We start from the raw sequence: 24,376 nt of genomic DNA, 5'->3' as shown, positions 1-24,376 counted from the left end.
CACTGAGTGGTAGGGCTAGAATATCTCAGAACCAAAAATAGAATCGGGGCTATGTAAGAGATGATATCTGTTCCCACTTGAAGCTTTATTAGAAACAGACACATCCCACTGTGGCCTCCCTTACTCCTAAGAGCCTGTCACTTTTCCAAAGAGCCCTTTCCCATTTTGTTGAATTCTCTGTCTTTTGATGGCCAGATGGTTGCAAACCTGGACATATTTACATATTTAATTATTTGTATGCAGCTAGTGTTACTGCTTCTTATTTTTGTAGATAGCTTTATTGTAATACAGTTTATTGCCTTTTCTAAAATGTCCGCTAATCTACTTAAGTGCCGGGAGTGTCAAGGAAGACCTGTCACACAGCATCAAAAACATGCCTATGACAGGGGCGCTTGGGCGGCTTTGTCAGCTGAGCGGCTACCTTCAGCTCAAGGTCATGGTCTCACAGTTGGTGGGTTCGAGCCCCACATCAGGCTTTCTGCTGTCAGCACGGGGCCACTTCAGATCCTCTGTCCCCCTTTCTCTCTGCCCCTGCTCCACTCACTTACTGCCTCTCTCAAAAATAAACTGAAAACATTTTTTAAAAAAACATGCATATGATAAAGCCTTTATAACATTCAAATACTCCCTCTATCCTTTTCTCACACTTAAAACATTTCTGTAAATAAATGGAAAAAATGATCTCTTCTGTTTCACTCTTTTTTCCAAATGCAGAAAGTGTTTTCTGTTGCCTGTCTCTTCACTCACCCCTAATGTTGAATGCACTTACCTGGACTTTTAAAACAACAGCAACTGGCTTTCTGGGTAAAGACTGAATAATAGTAATGTATCGTTGGATTTTTTGTAAGTATATTTATTTTGAGAGAGAGTGAGTGAGGAGAGGGGCAAAGAGAGAGGGAGAGAGAATATCCCACACAGGCTCCATACTGTTAGCACAGAGCCTGACACAAGGCTCAAACCCACGAACCCTGACCTCATGACCTGAGCCTAAACCAAGAGTCAGATGCTTAACCCACTGAACCACCCAGGCAGGGACCCCTGTAGTTTGATTTTTTTAAGTGATTTTCACTTTTTCCCATTGTTCAGGAGGCCTTGCGTAGCACTAAGAACATGTAAGAACATTTGGGGAAATTTATGTAAATTTGTTCTCATGAATAGGTAAGTGGAATGGTAGACACTCCCAGGAGTGGTTACTTTGTCTGCAACACTGCTTGCACCATTTACAGTGTTTTCCTGAAGAGTCAAAAGAACCCCATTTAATGGACATGAGCACTAGCACTAGATAAAGTCTGCCAGAAATATTTTGTACTTTGAAACCTGAAAAACCATCAAACATGACAAATAATAGTGACACTTGTTAACCCACCAAAATCTCAAGCTCTTGCTAGGCTGACTGCATTACTCGAATTAGGTAGGGCATTGTTCGGTCTAATAATTATAAGAAGGGTTCAAAAATACCAATTTATTAGAGAATCAGTATGTACCTTGGTAGCAAAATTCTGTTTTATACACTTCATTTTATCACACTGGTTAGCTAGAGAAAAGACCAGTACACTTCATTTCTTAATATTAATTTCCCAAATGGAAGGAACCCAAAGCTAGTAACTTGGTTTAACTTAACGTTTGGCACTGTGCTTTTTTTTTAAGTTCCTTGCCCTCGCTCCCATGATGCAAGCCTTCTCCTACAAGGTTAGGAGCCACTTCAAAAACAGTTACTGCTGAAGGAGCTCTGATACGCCAGTGACCATTGACATCTGCTGGATGAGGCAGGATTTGCATCATTTTAAGTGCAGAGGGCTCCTGGCAGGTGCTGAGCTCTGTCTCGTGGTATCATGACGCCTCCTATAGGATGCTGCTTGTCAAGGAGGAATTTTAAAAGCACTTAACCATTTCTGTTGCGCTGAATTATGCCTAAAAACAGATCAGCTGGATGATTTCATTTCAGTTGCGTGTGCCTGTTTAACTTTGCCACCTTCCCAATTTGCTGCTTAGGAGCAGTAATTATAATTCAGAATGCACGTGTCTGTCTTCTTCTAAAAATGTGTGGTGCCTTTTCTGCAGAGGTCAAAAATAGCTTTTAAGTTTTTTGAATGGGCACTGATTTGCTCATTTTCTTAGTTTTGATTTTCATCATTAAGACTGAAAGGTATCAGCATAATTTAGGTGCTTCTTAATTATTGACTTTATTTGCTGAGTATATGATAGTTATCCAAGGTGACCCCTCCAGCCACAGAGAAACGATTCATTAAAGGCAAGCGGGTTTTTTTTGTGGGTTGACGTAGACTTTTCAGTCTGTACACGCTTAGCACCCAGGGGTATCGGCTGCCTGCATCTAAGTAAAGGGTTGTGCTGCTTTCCTGCTACCTGGTATTGAGCTAAACCACAGCTGTCAGACAACCAAAATAGTTTGGTCCTGAAGTATCACCGGGTATTTATCCACAGGCTTTGTGTCAACATACACTCCTCAGTCCTCAGGTTTGGAAGTGCAGATGAGGAAGGACATGGTGCGAGGAGGGAGAAAGGGAAAGACGCGCTGGGTATCCCGGGGGACCGGGTTGCACACGCTGTGAGGAGGCAGTTGGGAGGAGTCCTTACCCAAAAGTCCGTGGGTCACAGTTAGGAACCGTCAAGAAACAAGGCGGGAGAAACAGGTGTTAAAAGATGAGTACTGTTGTTAGTTTTTGAGTCAAAGTGGATAATAGACATACTTGAGAACTGGGCCTGAGGAAAGCAGAAATTATTGACTGGAAATGAAAAGATGAGCACTGTCACTGAGGAGGAGTGAGATTTGCATCCGGAGGGGTCTCCATTCTCGGAAAGATCAGAGCAAGATGAAGGGGAGCCCATCCTTTCCGGGCATAGTGGCCGACTGGCAGGTTAAAATTCTCCTTCCTTTTGACGTGATACAACTGAATAATGCCGTAAGGTCAGTACCACCAGCTTTTTCAGCGAAATGACTTCATTCCACCCACCTCCCACCTCTTCGGTTCAGAACTTGTCACAGTGTCTGGTAACAGAAGAATGGTATGTTTTACTACCATTTGCCAATCTGATCGTGGAAAATGTCCGCTCATAGAGGAACGTTACTTTACCGCTATACGTGAAGACTGGCTTCTTCGTTGGTTCTTGGGTTCCTTTTTAAAACAGTAGGGGACAGCACGAAGAGTAGCAAACAGCATTTTGTTAGTGATAGGTATGTTAGCAGTGATTTTTTTCACTGACTTTTAGCACATTTGTTTTCTTTGAAATATAAATGAGGATTGTTCAATACAAATTTAAAAGTTGAAAGCCTTGTGCAGTAGAAATTCAATGAATTTGGGGGGAAATCTCCTCCTGAGGAGTACTGAAGTCATTTTAAAAGATGAAGACAGAAGCAGAGGCAGTCAAAATTATCCTGAATCTGCCTAAGTCTCTAACTGGCTTAAGCCTCTATTCAGACAGATGAGAAAAGGCCCACGTGGTTGTTAACATCCTTTCGCCTTCTTCAGCCTGCTTCTCCTTTGTGCATGCGCACCAGTACACTATTCATCATGCATTTCTTTCTCTGTGCACGTTAATCGATTTAAGAACAGAACTCCAAAAACTGGTAGAATGCCACTTTCCAGAGTTTTTGCAGTTAGGGAAACTTTGGGAATCCCCTCTACCTGGAAAGTGGGGTCCACTTACTATAGCTGCCCGAGAATCCGGTTATGCTGGTAAGCATCGCTCCCTCCAAGCTATAGTTCTGTGGCTTTCCCGTAGTGCTGGCCTTCCCAGAACCAGCTACGTCATCTGCCTTGGCTGCTCCCTCTGGGAGGCTTGGCTGCGCCCTGTTTGACCTCCTCACCCCCCTGTCACAGTCCTCAGTTGTTTCTGTGTTTTCATGTTGTGTTAGGGAGCCACTGACACTACCTTTTCATTGCCGAGAAACTCTCCTTGCAGATTGCTGGCTTAGGCTGGACCTGGCCTTGCCCTTGGCCTTGGAAATTAGCCCCTAAAATTAGAGATAAAAATTTAAAAACACGACCAAAGAAACAACAAAATGTATTCGCCAGGCAAAGTGAAAAAACAAAAAAAATGAGACGCTAGTGTGTGATTTAGAAAACTGTTGGGCGCTGCGTTTAACACTTGGGGCTGCTCTGTCAGCTGGAAGTAATCTTAGGAGGACCAACACTGGTGCCCTGTCACCATCACCAGTGGCAGATGTACCCACCACCGCTGCTCACCACCCTTCTACGCAGGGACCCCGGCTTCCCCATGGCACAGGTGAGGGGATGCAGGCCATCGCGCAAGATCACTCCGCAGGTAAGGGCGCCCTCAGCACTTTGATGCCAGAACCCCACAGTCTTAAATCCTGCTCTGGACTCTTGCAGAAACGTTTGGCTATTCTGAAAAAGGAATCCAGGGAAAGGAAGAAAAGCAGACTAAAAAGGAGTGCCACAAGTCTAAGCTCTGATTTTGTGGGCAGGAGGCAGTACAGGGAGTGCCGTCATTGGCCCGTTGTACAGAACTGGAAATCTAACCCACGTCGTAGGACTCGAAACCGGCGTCCCTGGATGCCTCCAGAATCTTTTTTCTCAGAGGGAATCAGCACCATGAGGAGCTCAGGAGAGGTGTTCAAATGCAGTACTGCTCGTTTTTATATACGATTAAATTTCATTTAATAAACCAATTTTACAGCCCCAGTATCTAATTAGTTTCTATTATTAACTGCCCCCAAAGGAGCTAAAAAGTACAAACAATAGATTTTAAAACCCAGCAGTTTGGAATCATTAAAGAAATAACAGATATTAACTATGTACTTTTTTTGTATCTCACCTATGTTTCAATAAAGCTGTAAAAAATTAACATAGAAATAACTTCGGAGGAAAACTTTCATGGTGGATGGTAGGTATAATGACATCACATGTGACAAAATGATCCCAAGGTTAACTTAAAAAAGTTGCCTCCTTTTCACCTCCATTCTCTTTTGTCCCTTCTCCTCCCTTTCCTTGAAGGCGACGCTCTTGAAAGTTGCTCTTGAATTTAAAAGTACAGACCAGTATAATCTTGGGACCAGCTGGTCTGGGGAAGGTATAACATTCTTAGGATATTTGATTTGGCGTGGCCTCCGGTGTTGGTTTTCGTTTGACTCGCGCTATACGTCATTTTCACCAACAGGGACCTACTGGGCATTTGCTCTAAGAGTCGGGTGGTGGGGGGTACTTGGTGTGGCAGTGACTGCTACGGCATGAGAACCGTAGCTGCAAGGAGCAGATATATCTCTGCATTTACAGTGAGCCAGCTGAGAGAGTAAAAATTAAACTTCTGTCTAAATGTGAGGAAAAAGCAGTTTCCTGTGTGTATTTGATGATGCGATGGATACAGCGTTGTTTTCCAGGGCATCTTAGTGGAGAAACCCTGGTTTTAGAAACCATTTGATACTGGCAGTTTGCTTATTTGTGTTTTTGCTTTTCCTGTGATGGGCTGCTAAATGACTAGAGAACGGGATCAGCTGGTTTCCATTAGGGGCCAAATGTAGCAGGAGTGATATTCTTCACTTGGGTCTCTGAAAACGAAAAATACGCGTTGCATTGCCTTTTCTGCAGCCGCATCGGCAGCCATGTCCTCCCTGCACTCCCCACCCCCCCCCCAAAAAAAAGAAAACTGGAGATAAATGAATGGCAGAATAAATAATTTATGCTAATGAAATTACTGCAATTAGTAGTTCTACAATGACCCTTTTAAAAGCCACAGCTGTTAATGTCAGGAAGTGCTGTCACTACTGACCTTATCATAAGAGAAAGTGACAAATTGAGAATGCAGGGAAGACCAGTCATCAAAGAGGTCTGTTCTGGAACGATTAGAGTTTTCTGAAAAACAGTGTGAATTACAACCAGCTGCTCCCTGGCTCTGCAAGTCTCCCATGCTGTGCCATTTTGTTAAGCCCGATAACAATAGTTATTTTGCCCCATTGAGACAAGTTGTCTCGGGCCACTTCCAGCTCTACCGGAAACCACTTCTTCCATCGCAGATTTACAAATGAAACTGTTGTCAGAGAGAGCTTTTCAGGGCAGCCTAGGAGCCTCCTCATAAGGATCATGGTTGGGCAGAGGCCAGGTCCTCCCCCGCAACCCGCACCCCACGTGAGGAGGTCGGACTTGGCCAGGGAAGGATTTACACTGTAAAAGACATGTGCTCCCTTTTAGTTCATTCAAACAAGATAGGACAGGGATGAATTTTCTCTCCGTGTTTATTTTGCAGTGAAGTCCTTTTAAAAATAAAATCCCTCAGAGGATCTTATTTATACGGAGTTCTCTAATTTCCTTATAAGTTTAGATTCTGAGTCCACTATTTGGTAACATGCACATAGCTCAGAACTCGAGAATGCAGAATATTGAGGGTTTGCATCATTCTGTATTTGACTTTGGTTTTAAAAAAACAGAACATTAATTTTAATTTAGTGAGATGGATAGGCAGAGCAACCCCATATATACATATTTGAAACCCACTCACGGATTTGTCATGATGTTGGGAGGCTGTTAGAGGTCGCCCAGGAGCAGTTGTTGTTCAGCACCAGGAACTGGCCTGTCTCTTAGCACACCCGGGTTGTAATATTAATGGTGCAGGTTTGAAACATTTAACTGCATCACCAGCCACTTGTGTGCAATTTTCCCAAAGATGTCTGAGCATTATTGACAACACTTTGGTAAATTATGTGTGACTTTCCTAAGAGTTGGTGTAGCTCATTTAATTCATATTAATTGATTTTTAGGCTTCCCTTGATTAATTGAACCTGGTTCATCTTGTACAGAATGCAATAAATAATCATTAAAATGAGGGAGATGTGACTCCACAAATTAAAAAGTTAACTACTTCAGAAGTCATAGAGGACAAAACAGAAAGAATAGTATAGTGGGGGGAGGGGGAGTTCTCTAGTAAATCTTCTAGGAGCAGTTATTCGTTTTCTTTTTTTTGTTTGTTTTTTCCAAATGAAAATATAAATGGCATTTTTCTCTCAGAAGCAATGAGTTTTATACCTTCCCATCCTGTTTGTTTTCCCATGGGTTCTTAAAAAACCACATTTGTCAGTTTGGGCTGTGTGTGTGTGTGTGTGTGTGTGTGTGTGTGTGTGACTGCTACAGTGTAGTTTGAAAGCAACACCAAAAATACTTTTTAGAGTACTGTGTCTCAGTTTCACCATTTTTTTCTTTCACATACTTGATAGATAAAAAGCAAGTTGGGAAAAGCTTTGTTTGTGTTCTATGTTGGCTTTGGGTTTGGTATGTGGAGGGCACAAAATTCCTTTGCCCTACTTGGCAAAGCTGAATGCTTTATTGTTATCTCTCTCATCCTGTGGCTATTTCTTAAAGACTGAGTAAGTTTTTCCAGATCCTGCCGTAATTTGTTCTGGCTTTTAGGAAAAGATACTCCATAATTTTGCTGATTCTTTTTTTTTAAATTATGTTTTTGTTTTAACTTGAGAGAATTGCATATGAAATACAGTGTTTATGTTTTCAGGCACTGGACAAAGATTCTATTAGCCTCTTCATGGCCCACGTTCACACTAGCGTGAATGAAATGAGTACCCGGTATTACCAGAATGAGAGAAGACACAACTATACCACCCCAAAGAGTTTTCTAGAACAAATATCACTGTTTAAGAATCTGTTGAAGAAGAAACAAAAAGAGGTATCCCAGAAGAAAGAGCATTTGGTGAATGGCATCCAAAAGCTGGAAACCACAGCCTCTCAGGTATGACTAGGATGTGTTATTACTGAGTAAAATGTGTGCTCTTAAAATTAAAAAATGCACACTTACTTTTGATGTGGCATTTCAACCCGTTTATATAAGATGCTTACTGCTTAAATTCACAGTTTAGTGACACACACCAAAAAAAACAGCGTTCATGCTTTCATAAGTCTAGAAAGGGATTGGCCAATTATTCTGTCATGCTGGTTTCGAGAGATCTCTTCCCTTGTTGGCCTGACTCAGGACAGGACAGCGAAGAGATGTTGAGGAACAGGCACAGCTCACTCCTCTGTTACATTCGCTGGCTTTGGTGCCCTGGGTTTATAGTTAGGAATTTTATGACACTGGAATGGAAGTGGGATCCCTTTTGGTTTCAGATTCTAAAGCCCCTCCTCCCCAGGGAGGCATTATTTCCTGTCTGATGACATGATGTGGTTTGTTCAGATTGAGGTCCCTAAGCAGAGCCGCTTTCTCTGACCCTGGTGTCTCATCTCCTTTTGGCCTCCATGTCTCTCCGTTTAAAGTATCCTCTGTAGCCTTCATCCTCAATCTGCTTGCTCCCTTGAAGGATGGTACTTTTAACCTCCAAGAGTAAATTAGGAGAGAATTAGCACACATGTTAACCATGTGTGGGTCTTTCCATCTGTCCTCTCATCTCCTTGTTGAAAAGTAAACAAGTATATGAAGAAGGTGTTGCTACTCTAATTTCATAGATGAGACAGAACCAGCCACAGAACCTGTGAGGCTGGAGTTGGAACCCAGATCTGTATTACTCTCAAGTTCAGGTATTGAGATTTTAAAGCTCCCTGTGCTGCCTCTCGGTGACTGGGGGAGAAAAGAATTAGAATGAGAAATTGTGGAGACTTTGGAAACTGGCCCAGCTTTCTCTGAGCCACTTGGGCTCTGGAGTTGGTGAGGGGAAAATTCTCCATGGTGGTCCCTTCAAGGCCAGGAATTCCAGTAGACTTCTTCAGAGTATTGTCATCTTGGATGGACTCCTATGCTTCTCAGGAGATTGGGCCAGTTTTCGCCCCACGTGTGCTGAATGGCCTGTTTATGTCCAGGCTAGAAATAAACCACAAGCCAGTTGGAGAAGCCTGCAGTGGCACCTCTCACTCTGAAGGCCTGTCCGGCCACACCCTTCACATGTCCATAGGCCAGAGCGTCTCTTGCCTCTGTGCCCTTCATCTTGTAAACCAGGAATGGCTCTCGGTGAAGCGCTGATCTGTACATAGTGAGTAGATGGACCACGACTGGGAAAGAGAAACCAACTGAGGTTTCCAGGCCAGTTTCCAGGATGTGGTGATGTAAGAATAGTTGCTGGGAAGCCCGCCAAAGAATATACCTGTATTTGTGCATCTTTCCATTTTCCTTCAAAAAATGTTTTTACTCCTTTTGTGTACATGTTACCTTACTCTTTTACTCTTTGCCTTCTTTCTCTTTCCTTCTTCTTTCTCACTACCTTTCCAGTTCCATCTCTTTCTCTTCATGAAGACCTTCCTAGGAGTCCTATAGAGCTAGGAGACCATGAGTGCAGGAGATGTGTGTCCCAGAGCATCTGTGTACCTTTGAGCAATGTCCCAAACCGCACCTGTGGACTTTGCCCCAGGAAATGCTAGCGTTGACTAAACTAAACCGTCAGTACTGGTGGGGCAGCCCTTGGCTAAGGAAAAAAAATGGCCACCGCCACACTTAGCGTCTCCTTCCCAAAAAACACAGCAAAGAGGATAAAAACAGAGTGGCATCCATGGTGGCAGCATCTCAGCCATAGGGAAAAAGAAGAGGTTGGGGGAGAGGAAGAAAGAAAGGGACTGGTTATTGATGGTGCCTGCCAAGTTTAAGGATGCTTGGGCCTCCTTATTCCCCCTTGGCTAGAAACATCAGGCAGAAAGTCTAAGAAGAGGACATGTGAAGTCTTAATTGAAGGACTACTGATGATTTCTTTTCGATAGGTGTTTGTACATATAATGCTTTCAATAATATCAGAGGACTGATTGGAATATTTCATAGTTCCCTAAGAGTTTTAAAAGCCTATTTATAATAGAAAAGAAGCGTACTTTCTTAGGTGGGCATTTGGAAAGCCCTACCATGTAAGATAAGGCCGTGTGTGGAGCAGAATGTCTTCATGTTGAAGCTTGTGTTCTGTAAAGATCTGCCTGAAATTAATTCCACAGAGGTGAATATCCGTGCCGTTTGAAATATGTGTCTAAACCTCAGCACTGTGTATTCATTGGAGTAAAGCCATAAATTCCCCTTAGAGCCGCATACCCCCTCTCTAGATGTCAGCTTAGATCATCACAGATAGCTTAGTGACCTGTCTTCACGGCAAGGCCTCGCTCCCAGGGCTTGAGTCACTAGACTCTTCAGACCTAACAGCTTCCTCAGAAACGGAAATCAGGGCTTGAAATAACAGTTTCCTCCTAGTCTCTTAGATGATTCTTTGGATCGTAACCTAACATGCGACTAGTTTCCCATGGCTAAAAAGAAAAGACAAGCAAATGTCACTGTGCATTATTACCCTGAGTTCACAGAGAGGCTAAAAAATCCATCTTAGCTTAAACTATAATAACTAGTAAAGGTAACAGTAATAGTAGTAATTGTGCCATTTGAGCAGAGGTTTGAAGAGTCCTTGGATATAGTAGTGAGATGTTGTTCCACAGGATGAACCTCCTGGAGTGCCTGTAGCAACTGAGTCAAAATAAGTGTTTATAATTATTCTCTGCTTCTTTGATTTTTGTAAACATAGTAACCTACTTCTGGAAAAAAAAAATGGAATTAAGCTAATGCTCATGATATTTAAAACTGCTTCCATGTGTCTCCAAGAGCCGAGTCACGTTTGTTTCCCAGCACTTGACTTCTGCTTTGCTTTACGTGATTCTCAAACTTAGGAACCTAGTGGTACCTTGTGAACCTCATGAAATCCCAATTACGAGGGCAGAATCATTCTTTAGAGAAGATAAATTTGTTGATGCCTCAGAAAGACTTGAGTTCCTCAAGAGTTGAGTGAGGCCAGGAGCAGCAGTCCCCATCTAGGACACTCACTGCTCTTTGACCCCACCCCTTCTGATGCCCACAAGGCACTTGTGGTTTGCCTTTCTGTAGTAGGTGTTAAGTTGAATGTTGTATGAGGTGGAAGAAACTAAGAGGACCATTTCCTATTTTGTGGAAAGAGAATAGACCTGTCTGTAGGCATTTCCATCAAAGTGAGTAACGGATTCAATGAAACTACTGATAGTAACTCATAACGGCCAGGGAGTACCGATGTCTCAGCTTCTCTGAGCCTTTCATGGTGTTCCGTTGGAGAGCGCAAACCATGGTTCCTCCAGCTTGCCACCAAGCAAGTCTTCCTGTGGCCTCTGCTGCCTTGAGCCTGAGCTTTACAGGACCAGAAAAGCTGGGTGCATGAGTGATAGGTGCTTGAGTGACACGTACACAGGTGGGGACAGCTGTTGATGTTTCCCTGACTGCACAGACTGAGGGGAGAAGGTAAATTTCTAGCTGGTGCTGACATAGATTACATTTTTCAGAAAACACTGTGCTGTTTGTTCCTCTGTGGGGGGGAAGCGGGGCTGTGTTTTTGCACATGGGACTAAAGTCAGAACAGGGGAGGAAGAGATAAAAGATGCAGGCTGATAGGGATCTGTGAACTCATTTAAAAAAATAAGCTGTATCTGATATTTGTCGTTCCCAACGCAAGTTACTTGGACATAGTGACTTTTCCTTCAGGTGGGAGATCTGAAAGCCAGACTTGCCTCTCAAGAAGCTGAGCTGCAACTGAGAAATCGTGATGCCGAAGCTCTGATCGCAAAGATCGGGCTCCAGACGGAGAAAGTGAGCCGGGAAAAGGCCATTGCCGACGCTGAGGAGCGAAAGGTCAGGCTAATTCCACCATTTAGAGTGCTGAGCTATATTTAGCACAAAATAAACCTTTGTAGGTGAACAATTTTGAACAACTTCCTCTCCAGGGAGCATAAAATCTAAAGAATTATTATAGTTACACATGTAACAGCATTTCACACCATGATTACCACTTGACCTTTCTTTACATTATGCATTTTCCCACCCTTTTAGCTCTTTTAATGATATGAAAGAACAATAAATACTGAGCTCATTCAAGCATATAATGGATGTGGATCTTGAACATCAGTCCTATTTGTAATACAGTAAAGGTCATGAAGTCACCTCTGAGGTTTCTAAAGGTTTTCAGTTTTTAGGCAAATTGAACAACTCAATTGTTAACAAAGCCCAATTCCATCACTTTGCAAGATGGTTTTTCAAATTTTTCCTTTTAATAATACAACTTGAGTTTATTATTAAATCCTAAGCTAAATTTCTTCTTTTTGGTTCGATTGAGAACCTGGCATTTTATATTACATTTTACTGTTGCAAACAATTACTCTTAAGATTATACAGATTCTGCTTTCTTTGTACCTGGGTTTCTGGCATTTCTGAAATAAATACAACTTCTTTGTCCTCTTCTTTTGCCAGACCTTGGGCCACAAATGGAAGGTATTTTTGTATATCTTATTTGTTTAGAAATTGAATATGTTTGTTTGAGATAAATTCTCTCATTTGGGACAAAAGATTATAATCAGGGATTAGTTGATAAAAAAAAAAGGTAAATTATAAACATGCTTATAGCTTTTGAGTCAGTAGCTTTTATGTTATTATCCTAGTGTTTTATGATGCCAGAAATACTTGAGTTCTTCTAGTGGTATTGCCATTCATTCATAGACAATTGAGTTGGGCTTCCCCCCCCCCCCATTTTCTAATAGGTATTGAGCATGTTTACTGGTAGCTTACACAACTAAAGAGTTGAGTTGCACACTGAAAATCAGAATGCTGAATAGTTTTTTTTTTAATACTTGTTTTTAAAGTTGTATGCTACATTTGGCATGGCCAATGGGCATATAATTCCTAATTTGTTAATAAGTGTTTCCATTGAGTTTCAGATAAGCAGAGGATGTCCTTAAAATTGTACTATATTATGTTAAGCAATTAGGTATCCCATATGATGTGATTATCATAAGCCATTTCCACCCAAGGGATATTTTTCAAGCATTGTGCAAATAAGTGGCGTGCTAGTACTTGTTAGATTATAATCTATCTCTCGAGATACCTTTTAGAGATCCATAAAACACTCCAGAGGTATTTTCACATTTTGTATGTGAATTCCTAAGGCAAAATCATCCTTACAAAGAGGGAAAAAATGCTTTAGCAAATGAGAACTCTTCTGACTGGTTGTTTTATGAAGTTCTTCAAACATGAAAAAGACACTTTCTATATCTAATCTATACCAAGAAATAAACATATTTTCATTTTACCCCTGATGGTTACTTTACTTAATTCTCAATAACAAATACTAACTGAGCAACTATTTTTACCTGGCACAGTTCGAGGCTCTTGAGCATAGATGACATACAAGGCACCCTCAGGTAGCTTACATTATAATGGAAAAGACTGGCAGCAGACAAGTGACAAGGGATTTGGGGTTAGTGATGAGGGCTAAGATAAAAATCAAATCAAGGTGATGCTAGAAGGGACTGTTTTAAACTGGCTGCTCACGGAAGGAGAATTATTTGTAACTAAACCATGTATAGAGATTCAAGGAACTCATCAATTGCAGCATGTGCTGTGAGCTCACATTTTGTTCAGCAGTGTGCTAGGTTCTACATAGTTATTAAATGGGTACATATGGGCACTATGATCCTATAAAATTGGGATTTCAAGTCTTGACCCATGAGAAGCTATTAAAAAGTACATTGCCATATTTAATATAACTAAGCAAATACTGACTGCCTTTCTGTGTGTCTTGATAGTCCTTGTAGAGGAGCAGGTTAAAATTGTTCCTTGAGATTCATAAAATCATCAAGAGCCATCCAAACTGCTGACATGACCAGCGGTGACTTCAAGTAACCCCAGCACCATGAAGCCTATGAAAATTACTTCTTGGGGCGCCTGGGTGGCGCAGTCGGTTAAGCGTACGACTTCAGCCAGGTCACGATCTCGTGGTCCGCGAGTTCGAGCCCCGCATCAGGCTCTGGGCTGATGGCTCGGAGCCTGGAGCCTGTTTCCGATTCTGTGTCTTCCTCTCTCTCTGCCCCTCCCCCGTTCACGCTCTGTCTCTCTCTGTCCCAAAAATAAATAAAAACGTTGAAAAAAAAATTAAAAAAAAAAAAGAAAATTACTTCTTCCGTCTCTGTTTGGTTTACCAGTTCCCAATTCTAAGGTTCCAAATTCTCTGATCTCTTTCATATTGCTTTCTTTGTTGAGTGTAACCCTCATGAGTTAAAGTACCTTCTAAATCACAGGGCTAATATAATCTCCTCAAAAGTTATCATCCTCCTTGATTTTGAATGGTCTTCAGATTTTGTGTGTTTCTATTCTAAATGTGAGTATGGCTGGGTTTTGAAGGACTGTCTGGAATTTCTCATACTCTGAAGGCAAATAAGAGCAGTTTATTAGATTGCTAGGACTTCTAGAAAAAAATATCATAGACTGCATGGCTTAACCTACAGAAGTTTATTTTCTCACAGTTCTGGAGGCTGGATGTTCAAGATCAAGATATTGACAAGCTTGGTTTCTCCCCTTGGCTGCACATGGCCACGTTCTCGCTGTCTTCACTTGGTCTTTCCTCTGAGTACACATCCCTGGTGTCTCTTGTGCCTGTTCAGATTTCCTCCTTTTATAAGGACACCAGTTAAACTGACCTAGGGCCCACCCTAATGGGCTCATTTTTAGCTTAATCACCTCTTTAAAGGGCATGTCTGCAAATACAGTCATATTCTAGGGGCGCCTGGGTGGCTCAGTCAGTCAAGTGGCCGACTTTGGCTCAGGTCATGATCTCACAGTTTGTGGGTTCGAGCCCCGCGTCGGGCTCTGTGCTGACAGCTCAGAGCCTGGAGCCTGCTTCAGATTCTGTGACCCCTTCTCTCTCTGCCTCTCCCCCACTTGTGCTCTGTCTCTCTCTAAAAAATAAATAAACATTAAAAATTTTTAAAATATATAATCATATTCTGAGGTACTAGGGTTAGGGCTTTGCCATATAAATTTCTGGGTGGACAAACTTCAGCTTCTACTAAGCCATTGCTATTCCACTTCTTCCATGTGACCCACCATTAAATTTCATGAACCATTTGCAAGGAGCTTTTGACCAATAGCAGAAAAGCTCTGTGTACCCAAGAATGGGAGTATCTCCCGAACACTGCTTTAACAGACTGTAGTCAAGAGAAAGCCCACATTCCAAATGATCTGTGTCACTCTTCCCTCCTTCCCCAAGTTGAACCTTGCTGAGCACCACCCAGGAGTCATGGTGTGGAGGCAGTTGGACAGTGAGGCTCGAGGCTCCCCACGTCACTAAAAGACACTGTATTTTCACTATTCCAGTGTCACCTGAAATACACAAGTTATTGTACATGTACCTTAGAATTCTTGTGCAGGAAGAATTAAGTTCTAACTTAAGTTGTAAGTTAGGAACTTCTAGTGTCATAATTGTAGCACTGGTCACCAGGATCCAGTCCCCGTGGGGGTTGGTTCCTGTGGTAGTGGTGATTGTAGCATGTGACATGTAAACAAAAGTGCGCAGAAGGTATCGAGAATGAAAAAAAGCTGACCAACCTAGGGTATTTTTTTTTTTCATTTTCTTTCGTGGGTTTTTATTAATATTGAAGATTGCCCTGATTATAAAAATTACCCAAAGGAATGATACTCTATGAAGTGTAAAGGAGTCAGAAGGAGAAGAATAGCAACTCTCAGTCTCACAGAAATAGCACTTAAAAGTGCTTCGGGCATCTGGGTGGGTGGGTCAGTCAGTTAAGCCTCTGACTCAATTTCTGTTACTGGGGTCAGTCTCTGTGCTATCAGTCCTTGGGATTCTCTTTCTCTCCCTTTCTCTCTGCCTCTCCACTCCTTTCTCTTTCTCTCTTGAAATAAATAAATAAATAAATAAATAAATAAATAAATAAATAAATAAATAAATAAATAAATTTTAAAAAAAAGATATACTCTTCTAGTACTAAAAATCTCTAATATGGAGACCATTTTTATTTTATCTTGATTATTATTATTTTTTTACTGTTACTTTTTATTTAAACTTTAGATGGTTAACCTACAGTGCGATACTGGTTTCAGGAGTAGAATTCAGTGATTCATCGCTTACATAGAATACCCAGTGCTCATCTCAAGTGCCTCCTTAATACCTATTACCCATCTCCCACTGACCTCTGTCCATCAACCCTCAGTTTGTTCTCTATTGTTAAGAGTCTCTTGTGCTTTTTTTCCCCTCTCTTCTCAGCCCCTTCCCATATGTTCATCTGTTTTATTTCTTAAATTCCACATGAGTGAAATCATACAATACTTGTCTTTCTCTGATTAACTTATTTAGCTCAGCGTAATACATTCTAGCTCCACCCATATCATTGCAAATGGCAAAATTTCATTCTTTTTGATGGCTGAGTAATATTCCACTGTATAGATGTACCACATCTCCTTTATCCATTTATCAGTCAAATGGACATTTGGGCTCTCTCTCTAAAGTTTGGGTATTATTATTATTTTTTTCCAACGTTTATTTATTTTTGGGACAGAGAGAGACAGAGCATGAACGGGCGAGGGGCAGAGAGAGAGGGAGACACAGAATCGGAAACAGGCTCCAGGCTCTGAGCCATCAGCCCAGAGCCTGACGCGGGGCTCGAACTCACGGACCGCGAGATCGTGACCTGGCTGAAGCCGGACGCTTAACCGACTGCGCCACCCAGGCACCCCGGCTATTATTTTTTTTAAAAATATAATTTATTGTCAAGTTAGCTAACATACAGTGTATACATGTATGTATGTATGTATGTATGTATGTATGTATGTATGTATAGTGTGCTCTTGGTTTTGGGGGTAGATTCGCATGACTCATTGCTTACGTACAACATGCAGTGCTCATCCCAACGAGTGCTCTCCTCAATGCCTGTCACCCATTTTCCCCTCTCCCCCACCCCCTGCATCAACCCTCAGTCTGTTCACTGTATTTAAGAGTCTATCATGTTTTGCCTCCCTCTCTGTTTGAAACCATCTTTCCCCTTCTCTTCCCCCATGGTCTTCTATTAAGTTTCTCAAGTTCACATATTTTAAATGATGCTCTTATAAATGATAGCAAACAGCATTTATAGATTGTATCCTTATAGAAGGCAAATAACCCTGAGGTGTTAATTCACTCACCTCTGCTCTCCCTTTGTTCTGCAACAGTGTTGTCTAGCAGACCAAAAATGTATTCTTAGAATTTTCATTGGCCATTCCTGGAAGTTTTGAGGGTTGTGGCTTTTGAGTAGTTCTCGATAAGCGTGCAGTATTTTCTTATTTACATTACAGTAGCTTTGTATATATTGGCAAGAGATCACATCTCTACCCTGAACCAATTATGTTCATAAAAGGTGCAGTATACAGCAAAATAATGGTTAATCAGAAGAATGGTAATTACTGCTAATAAAGCTGTAGTAGACAATATAATTTGTTGTAAGCACTATTTAATTTTATGGCATAGTTACACCTGTTCATTCCAAACACATCTGAAGAAATGCACTTTTCTTCACACGTTAAATGCCCTAGTCACCATCGCTGAAAGAGCCATCCCCCATGGTGACTGGATCCCTGTGCCCAATGGCACAGCTTTGAAACTGCAGTTCCTGCTTGGGATCAAAAATTTACTCTTCCTGCCCATTCAAATTCTGTTATGTCTCCTAAGAGGGCGAGGAGGATAAGAATTCCAAAGCTTCTCCCTTGGTTTTGGTTCAAGTTTACCAGCATGGCTTCCCTGTATGCATAACATATGTGTTCATGTCACGAAACTGATGCCACACCCTCTTGGGCACATGAAGAAAGTCCCTGGACCTTCAATGGTAGTGTGGATATCAGTGTCGTTGACAGACAGAAATGGGCTATTGTAGCCAGAGTTTCTTACCAGGTCCTTAGAGAAACCAGTAATTAGTCTTTATAGAAATTATATCTTTGGTTAAGTATACATAGAAATAACTATATCTTCTAGTCAGTTGAACAGAAAAAGCTTCACATTTATTCTTAAAGACTAGCCAACATAGCTTTTAGGCAAATGTAAACAAAAATTAGATAGAGATTTCTAGCGAGAGTATTTTCTGTCGGTGTTACTGAGCCAGCCTGGATTTCCACTTATCCAGGACACTCAGAAAAAGAAAATTGAAGAGCAGAGGGATCGCTGCCTTGAATTTATTATTAGCAGCACCTTTTAATTAGATTAGCCAAAGCCCTTCTTGGAGCAGTTAGATACTTGAGTACATTTGCGTTGGGATTTGTCACTGTATTTCATGCACATACAAAGCTTTGTGCACACACTGAGACTGAGAGAAATTCATCTTTAGGGCACATTCCTCGCCTGTTCTAAAGAGAACCAGATGAACTGTTGAACAGCGCATCTGAGTCAGCCTACATTCTTCAGTAGTGATATTTCAGGTGGTGATTTGTGTTTGTGGGTTTGTGTGCTTTCCTCTCTGATTAGGTGACCGCCATTCAGGCTGAAGTGTCCCAGAAACAGCGGGAGTGTGAAGTCGACGTACTCAAGGCTGAGCCTGCACTGGTGGCCGCAACAGCTGCACTCAATACGCTCAACAGGGTAAAGATGGTCACAGGGCTTGTGGGATTCCTCCAAATAGTTTTTAAAGGTTCTCAGAGTTTGAATAACAGGACTCATAGTGAATTCTGTGCAACCAAAGAGTTTTTAGAAAGGAAAACAAGTCCCACAAAATACTGAAGTGGGAACAAACGTCAAGGTCATCATTAATAGTGTGACTTCCTTTCCCATGCGGGAGTCTGCCCTGCCACAGCCTGACAGTCAAGTCTCCTTTTGAATACTTGCAACACCATGGGATTTATACTTTCATAAGAGGCAGTTCTATTGTTAGCAACTGGATTTGGCCCAAATCCAGTTGTCATATTATGTGTTGCTTTAAGAACTAAGTGAATATTCTTTATTTCCTCTGGATATAAAAAGTGGCATTAACGAGACACCCTCATGAAAAGAGCAATGCACTAGGAACAAAGATACCTAGTTTTGGCTCACATCACTTTTCCTGGTTTCACCTTATTAGCAAAACCTCATTGAGCATTTGAATTCCCCGAGGAGAAAATCATCTGTGATAGTCAGATGGGTATTGTGAGGAAAAGTAGAATTGTGGGCAATTTATTTTAGGAGCCTGCAGCTGGTTTTGTGCTGGGTTCTACTGGGCCTCCAGGGAGAATCCGGTGGATTACCAAGCCTGACGTTCTTTTTTTTTTTTTTTTTTAATGTTTTTGTTTTTTTGTTTTTTTGTGACAGAGAGAGACAGAACATGAGCAGGGGAGGGCCAGAGAGAGAGGGAGACACAGAATCGACAGAGAGAGACAGAACATGAGCAGGGGAGGGCCAGAGAGAGAGGGAGACACAGAATCGGAAGCAGGCTCCAGGCTCTGAGCTGTCAGCACAGAGCCCGATGCGGGGCTCAAACCCACAGACTGTGAGATCATGACCTGAGCCGAAGTCGGACGCTTAACCAACGAGCCACCCAGGCGCCCCAAGCCTGATGTTCTTAAGATTCAACTTCAAAGAGTAGAGGATCCAGACTTTAACTGCCTTTCAAAAAAATATTCACCTGCTTTTCCTAAGGTTTTCTTTTTCTTTTTTTGAGGAAAGCGATTGACTATGATCATAAAGTTATTATCTACATGGATATTTCTTACAGTATTAGCATAAAACTGAAAACTTTAAAAGAATATAAATATACCATGATAGAAGATTGACCTTTATGTATACAAATACTCTGGTTCCATTAAAATATTGTTGCATAGTATTTAGTGACATGAGAAAATGTCCGTGATCTATGAAGTGAATAAAGCAGATTACAAAATAGGATATACAATATGATTTTTTTTGTAAGAACATGCTTGTGCATTGAGAAATTAGAAAAAATAAGCAATAATAGTAACTGATTATCTCTTAGTAATGGAATTTTATGTTTTTTTTTCTCAGCACTTGCATATGTATTTTCTTCTTTGTGCTTTTCTATATTTGAAACTCTATCTTCAAATGTATTATCAGTCACCTAGACAAAATAAATTAATGTCACAAATATAAAGCTCACTGTATTTATAACAAAGGTGAAGATATTTGCAAATTATGAAGGAGGTTAGCTAGCTCTCAGTTATTATTAATACATTTTAAGTTTTGCTTCATTTTCACATCCTTTCCCTTCTTTGCAGTCATTTCCCAAGTAAATAGGCAGTTTGGGGTAATGGAGAAGAATCAGGTTGAATCAGGGTTTTGTAAGCAAGAGTATATGAGGTAGTTTATGAAATGTCGCAGGAAATACTTTGTTTTTTTTATATATACTACTCATAATTCCTGCCCCAAAGTATTTGCCTTAACACTTGTAGGTTATACCCTTAATGTTGTCTTTGGAGTAAATTAAGATTTTGACCAGAGGAGATTAAGAAGTTGTCCAGAGGGGCGCCTGGGTGGCGCAGTCGGTTAAGCGGCCGACTTCAGCCAGGTCACGATCTCGCGGTCCATGAGTTCGAGCCCCACGTCAGGCTCTGGGCTGATGGCTCAGAGCCTGGAGCCTGTTTCCGATTCTGTGTCTCCCTCTCTCTCTGCCCCTCTCCCGTTCATGCTCTGTCTCTCTCTCTCCCAAAAATAAATAAACGTTGAAAAAAAAAATGTTTAAAAAAATAAAAAATAAAAAAATAAATAAAAAAGAAGTTGTCCAGAGAGCAGGTTCAAGCAATACAGGTAGCTTCCCAGTTGAGAGGCATCATAGTATAATGGAAGAGATTTCTTGTGCAGAAAAAACAAAACCAAGAGACTCTGGACCAAGGGGTTGATGTTTCTGGGAGGCCCTGGTTAAAATGTAGACGTATTACGTAGGTGGGATAGAACCCATAAACACCTTCAAAACTTTGTTTATCAAATTGCCTGGGCTCAGGGAGCAAGGCTCTGCAGGGCTGGTATATCAGAGGGAGAATTTTTTGGAAGCCAAAAAGACCAGTGCTGTTTCCGGAGTATCAGAAAAGTGTCCAGGGAAAAGTGAACCTCCTGGGGTCCCAAGGTGGAATCACTGGGTGGCAAAAACTGCCAAGCTGAGACTGGTGTGACACGGAGAGGACAGACCAGCTTGATCAGCTAACGGCTCTTCCCCAGACCTCCCCTGGTCTTCATTGTGGGTGTGCTTTTTCTTCAGGGCAATCTCACTGAGCTGAAAGTCTTTCCCAACCCACCGAACGCCGTTACCAATGTTACGGCTGCTGTGATGGTCCTCCTGGCTCCCCGGGGCAGAGTGCCTAAAGACCGAAGTTGGAAAGCAGCTAAAGTCTTCATGGGAAAGGTATCAGACAGCCTGGCAAGATGAAAATCCTAGACACTTTGTGTTCTTAGTACCGTGGTCATATTTGACAGCAAAAGCTCTTCAAACTGAAGGAAATCACCTGCATCCTTATCGAGTGTAACCTACTGTGTGTTCTCTAGACTTAGAGAATTTTTGTTTGCCAAGTTGGAGGTTAGCCTGGGGTTGTAGCAGACCTAGGTCAACACTAGCAGCACATGGAAGGTTGCTAACTATTTGCAAAATTATGAAAGCAGTTAAGTGTAGGAGGGAGAAAATTACATGGATTTCTTATGCTGGAAAAATGTTGCTAATGCACGAGAAGGTGAGGCAGAGGGGCTTTGGAGTATGTGTTTTTCTTTTTCTTTTCTGTCTTTTCTTCAAAATGTGAATGCCTCCTGTGTATTTTACCCTGGGATAGAAGAGATTTTAAAAGTGTCCATTGCTAATTCTCACTTCCTACTACAAAGATTGAAAAAGTCAAACAGTAGGATAAATGCAGCTTGCCAATTTTGCCTTTGTAATGTAAGTCCTAAAAGCTGATTTTAACTTTTGATCTTGGAATTTTCTCTGCAGCCGAAATGGGTTCATTGCAATAAGTCTTTTTGCTTTACAGGTTGATGATTTTTTGCAAGCGCTAATTAACTATGACAAAGAGCACATTCCAGAGAACTGTCTGAAAGTAGTAAATGAGCAGTATTTGAAAGACCCAGAGTTCAATCCAAACCTGATTCGGACCAAATCTTTTGCAGCAGCTGGTCTCTGTGCCTGGGTCACCAACATCGTTAAGTTCTACGAGGTATCAGTCTAAATCTGATGGTTTACAGGTGTTACTCACAAGGACCATAAAGATAATAATTTCCATACTGGTAAAAAAAGAAAAAGTTATATAATTTGGTATTTAATTATCTGAATAAGATAAAACCCTAAGAATGAGACCTGAAAGTGTCCGATTAAACAGAATTCTATAGAGGAGGATATTTGAAATGTTTGAAACTAATTTTTTTTAGGGTAGCATTATCAATTACTTTAGATCAAATAACAGCAAGTGATTTGATTAGGTAAAAACTTGCTGGCCAGATAAATTATATTTATTTACACTAAAATATTAATTTTGTGTTGACTTGAACCAACCACAGGTCTCAATTCATGTTCAAACTTAATCCCTACTCTCAGTGCAAAAATTTACACCATTGTAGACTTAATGCGATGAGGAAATAGCCCTCTCCCCTTTTTTTGCTTTAGTATTTTAATCACAAATACACTTTTGCCTGTGTTATGGTTGAATCTAAAGCTTGTGTTTTCAGGCATCGTAGAGATAGAATATCATTTAATGTAGTCTTTCATTTATCAGATACTTCTTGTCTGCCACCTGTCTTCCTAGCACTTGGCAGAATACTGTATGTAAAAAGGGAACAATGCATGCCCTTAACTCTGAAGAACTGTCTTATTTTTTCTTAGACATTTATATATTATATTCAAAAATAGAATTACTGAGGAAATTCCACGTATAATCAAAAGCATTCCCAAAGTGATTTTTTTTTTAATGTATTTATTTTGAGAGAGAGAGGCTGAGAGAAAGCAAGGGAGGGGCAGAGAGAGAGAGGGAGACAGAATTCCACACAGGGCCCTCCCTGTCAGCACAGAGTCCGCTGCGGGACTTGGACTGAGATTATGACCTGAGCCGAAATCAAGAGTCGGACGCTAAACCGACTGAGCCACCTAGGCGCTCCCCAAAGTGATTTTCATAAAACCAGGTGATCGCCTTTATAATCCATGAGAGTAAGACCCTTCTGATGTGTCTCTTCAGTGGAAGCCTGTGTAGAACAAGGGTTTAGGTGGATTGCAGTTGACATATGGCTTCCCTCCATAAAAAATGTCGGACCCCTGGGACACCTGGGTGGCTCATTCGGTTGAGCATCCGACTTCAGCTCAGGTCATGATCTTGCAGTTCATGCATTCGAGTCCCACATCAGGCTTGCTGCTGTCAGCCCGTCAGTGCAGAGCCTCCTTCAGGTCCTCTGTCCCCCCTCTCTCTGCCTCTCCTCCCGCTTGCGCTTTGCCCAAAATAAATAAATATTTAAAAAATGTCTGACCCCTGTGCTTTCGTTGTATTGTAGGTGAAGGATGAGCACGGAGCTAGTCTGTGGCTGTGTCCTGTGATGTTGGGCCATAAAAGAGAAAATAAAATTTCATGTCCTTCCTCTTTTCTCAACAGGGTTACAAAAGTGGTCCGCCCCAATTCTCAAACCACCCGTTCAAATGATACACCCCGACAGTGGCCCGCAACTTAGAAAAGAAAGTGACAGCACTGTTAATATTGTGAGGCTATCTCTTATGTTCCTGCCTGAGTTCAGAGAATTTCTCCACTCTTATGTTCTGCTTTAAAATCAAGACTTGGTTCCAACTTGAACTGTAGTTCCCGCCCACTGCAGTTTCTGATGATGTGAAGATTATCTCCAATTTTTAGGACAAACATACTGTAATATCTTGATGTCTGATGTGTACAGCACTTTGGGCAAGGATTCCTAACTCTCACGTCCAGAATAAATGACTAAATCACGGACAACCCAACAGAACTTGGAACACTGTATAGATTTTTGCTCTGCCATTGGGTAGTGCCATTGCTAAGAAATAAAAAACAAATTGCTGGGGGGGAATAGAGACTTGGGTTACGAAGCTTCTGGCAAATGTAAGATTGAATAATTACGTGTCCTCTTTGCGTCTTATTACCCCATGAGTTAAAACCCGTGTGGATTTTCAGGTCTACTGTGACGTGGAGCCAAAACGGCAAGCTTTAGCCCAAGCCAACTTCGAACTGGCTGCAGCTACTGAAAAACTCGAGGCTATCAGGAAAAAGCTTGAGGTGAGTGCAAAATGTAACACTGGGGAAGTTCCCGAGAGACGTTACCTCCCTGCTTAGACAGGGCCCCATCTGAGCCTAAGCAAGAAGAAAGGAATTTGAGCTTTCATCAATACATTTATTTACATACCCGTTCAGTAGATAGTTCTTATCTGCTGTATGCTAGACACGGACCTGGAAAAGTAGAAACTTCCATGGTTTCTGGACTTAAAAAAAACTTTCCTGTTGGAAGAGGAGGAGGAGCATAGCAGATAACGACTAAAGGCAAGGATTTCAGCGGCACCTTGGTGGCTCAGTCGGTTGTGCATCTGACTCTTGATTTTGGCTTAGGTCATGACCCTAGGGTTGTGGGATGGAGCCCCTCCTCAGACTCCATGCCGTGCCTGGAACCTGCTTGGGATTCATTCTCTCTCTCTCTCTCTCTCTCTCTCTC

The 24,376-nt window shown here is 41.6% G+C and overlaps 1 protein-coding gene and 1 long non-coding RNA gene across 2 annotated transcripts in view; one reads left to right on the top strand and one right to left on the bottom strand.

Annotated features, from left to right (window-relative positions):
* DNAH11 (dynein axonemal heavy chain 11) overlaps positions 1 to 24,376 on the top strand; it is a 358,576-nt gene that overhangs the window by 232,158 nt on the left and 102,042 nt on the right. Inside the window, 6 exon segments of the mRNA XM_040472462.1 lie at positions 7,480 to 7,713; positions 11,437 to 11,583; positions 18,227 to 18,340; positions 20,940 to 21,083; positions 21,697 to 21,879; positions 23,845 to 23,946. Coding sequence (XP_040328396.1) covers positions 7,480 to 7,713; positions 11,437 to 11,583; positions 18,227 to 18,340; positions 20,940 to 21,083; positions 21,697 to 21,879; positions 23,845 to 23,946 — 924 coding nt within the window.
* Positions 15,796 to 24,376, bottom strand: part of LOC121028645 (uncharacterized) — a 19,844-nt gene continuing 11,263 nt past the window's right edge. Inside the window, exon 2 of the long non-coding RNA XR_005789364.1 lies at positions 15,796 to 15,919. This is a non-coding gene — a long non-coding RNA (uncharacterized LOC121028645). The remainder of the gene's footprint in view (positions 15,920 to 24,376) is intronic.

This window comes from Herpailurus yagouaroundi, unplaced genomic scaffold (assembly GCF_014898765.1).
Source record: "Herpailurus yagouaroundi ecotype Mexico unplaced genomic scaffold, PumYag 100, whole genome shotgun sequence".
Classification (NCBI taxonomy): Eukaryota; Metazoa; Chordata; class Mammalia; order Carnivora; family Felidae; genus Herpailurus; species Herpailurus yagouaroundi.
Note: the sequence above shows the minus strand (reverse complement) of the source record. Positions and strands in the feature narration are given on the sequence as shown.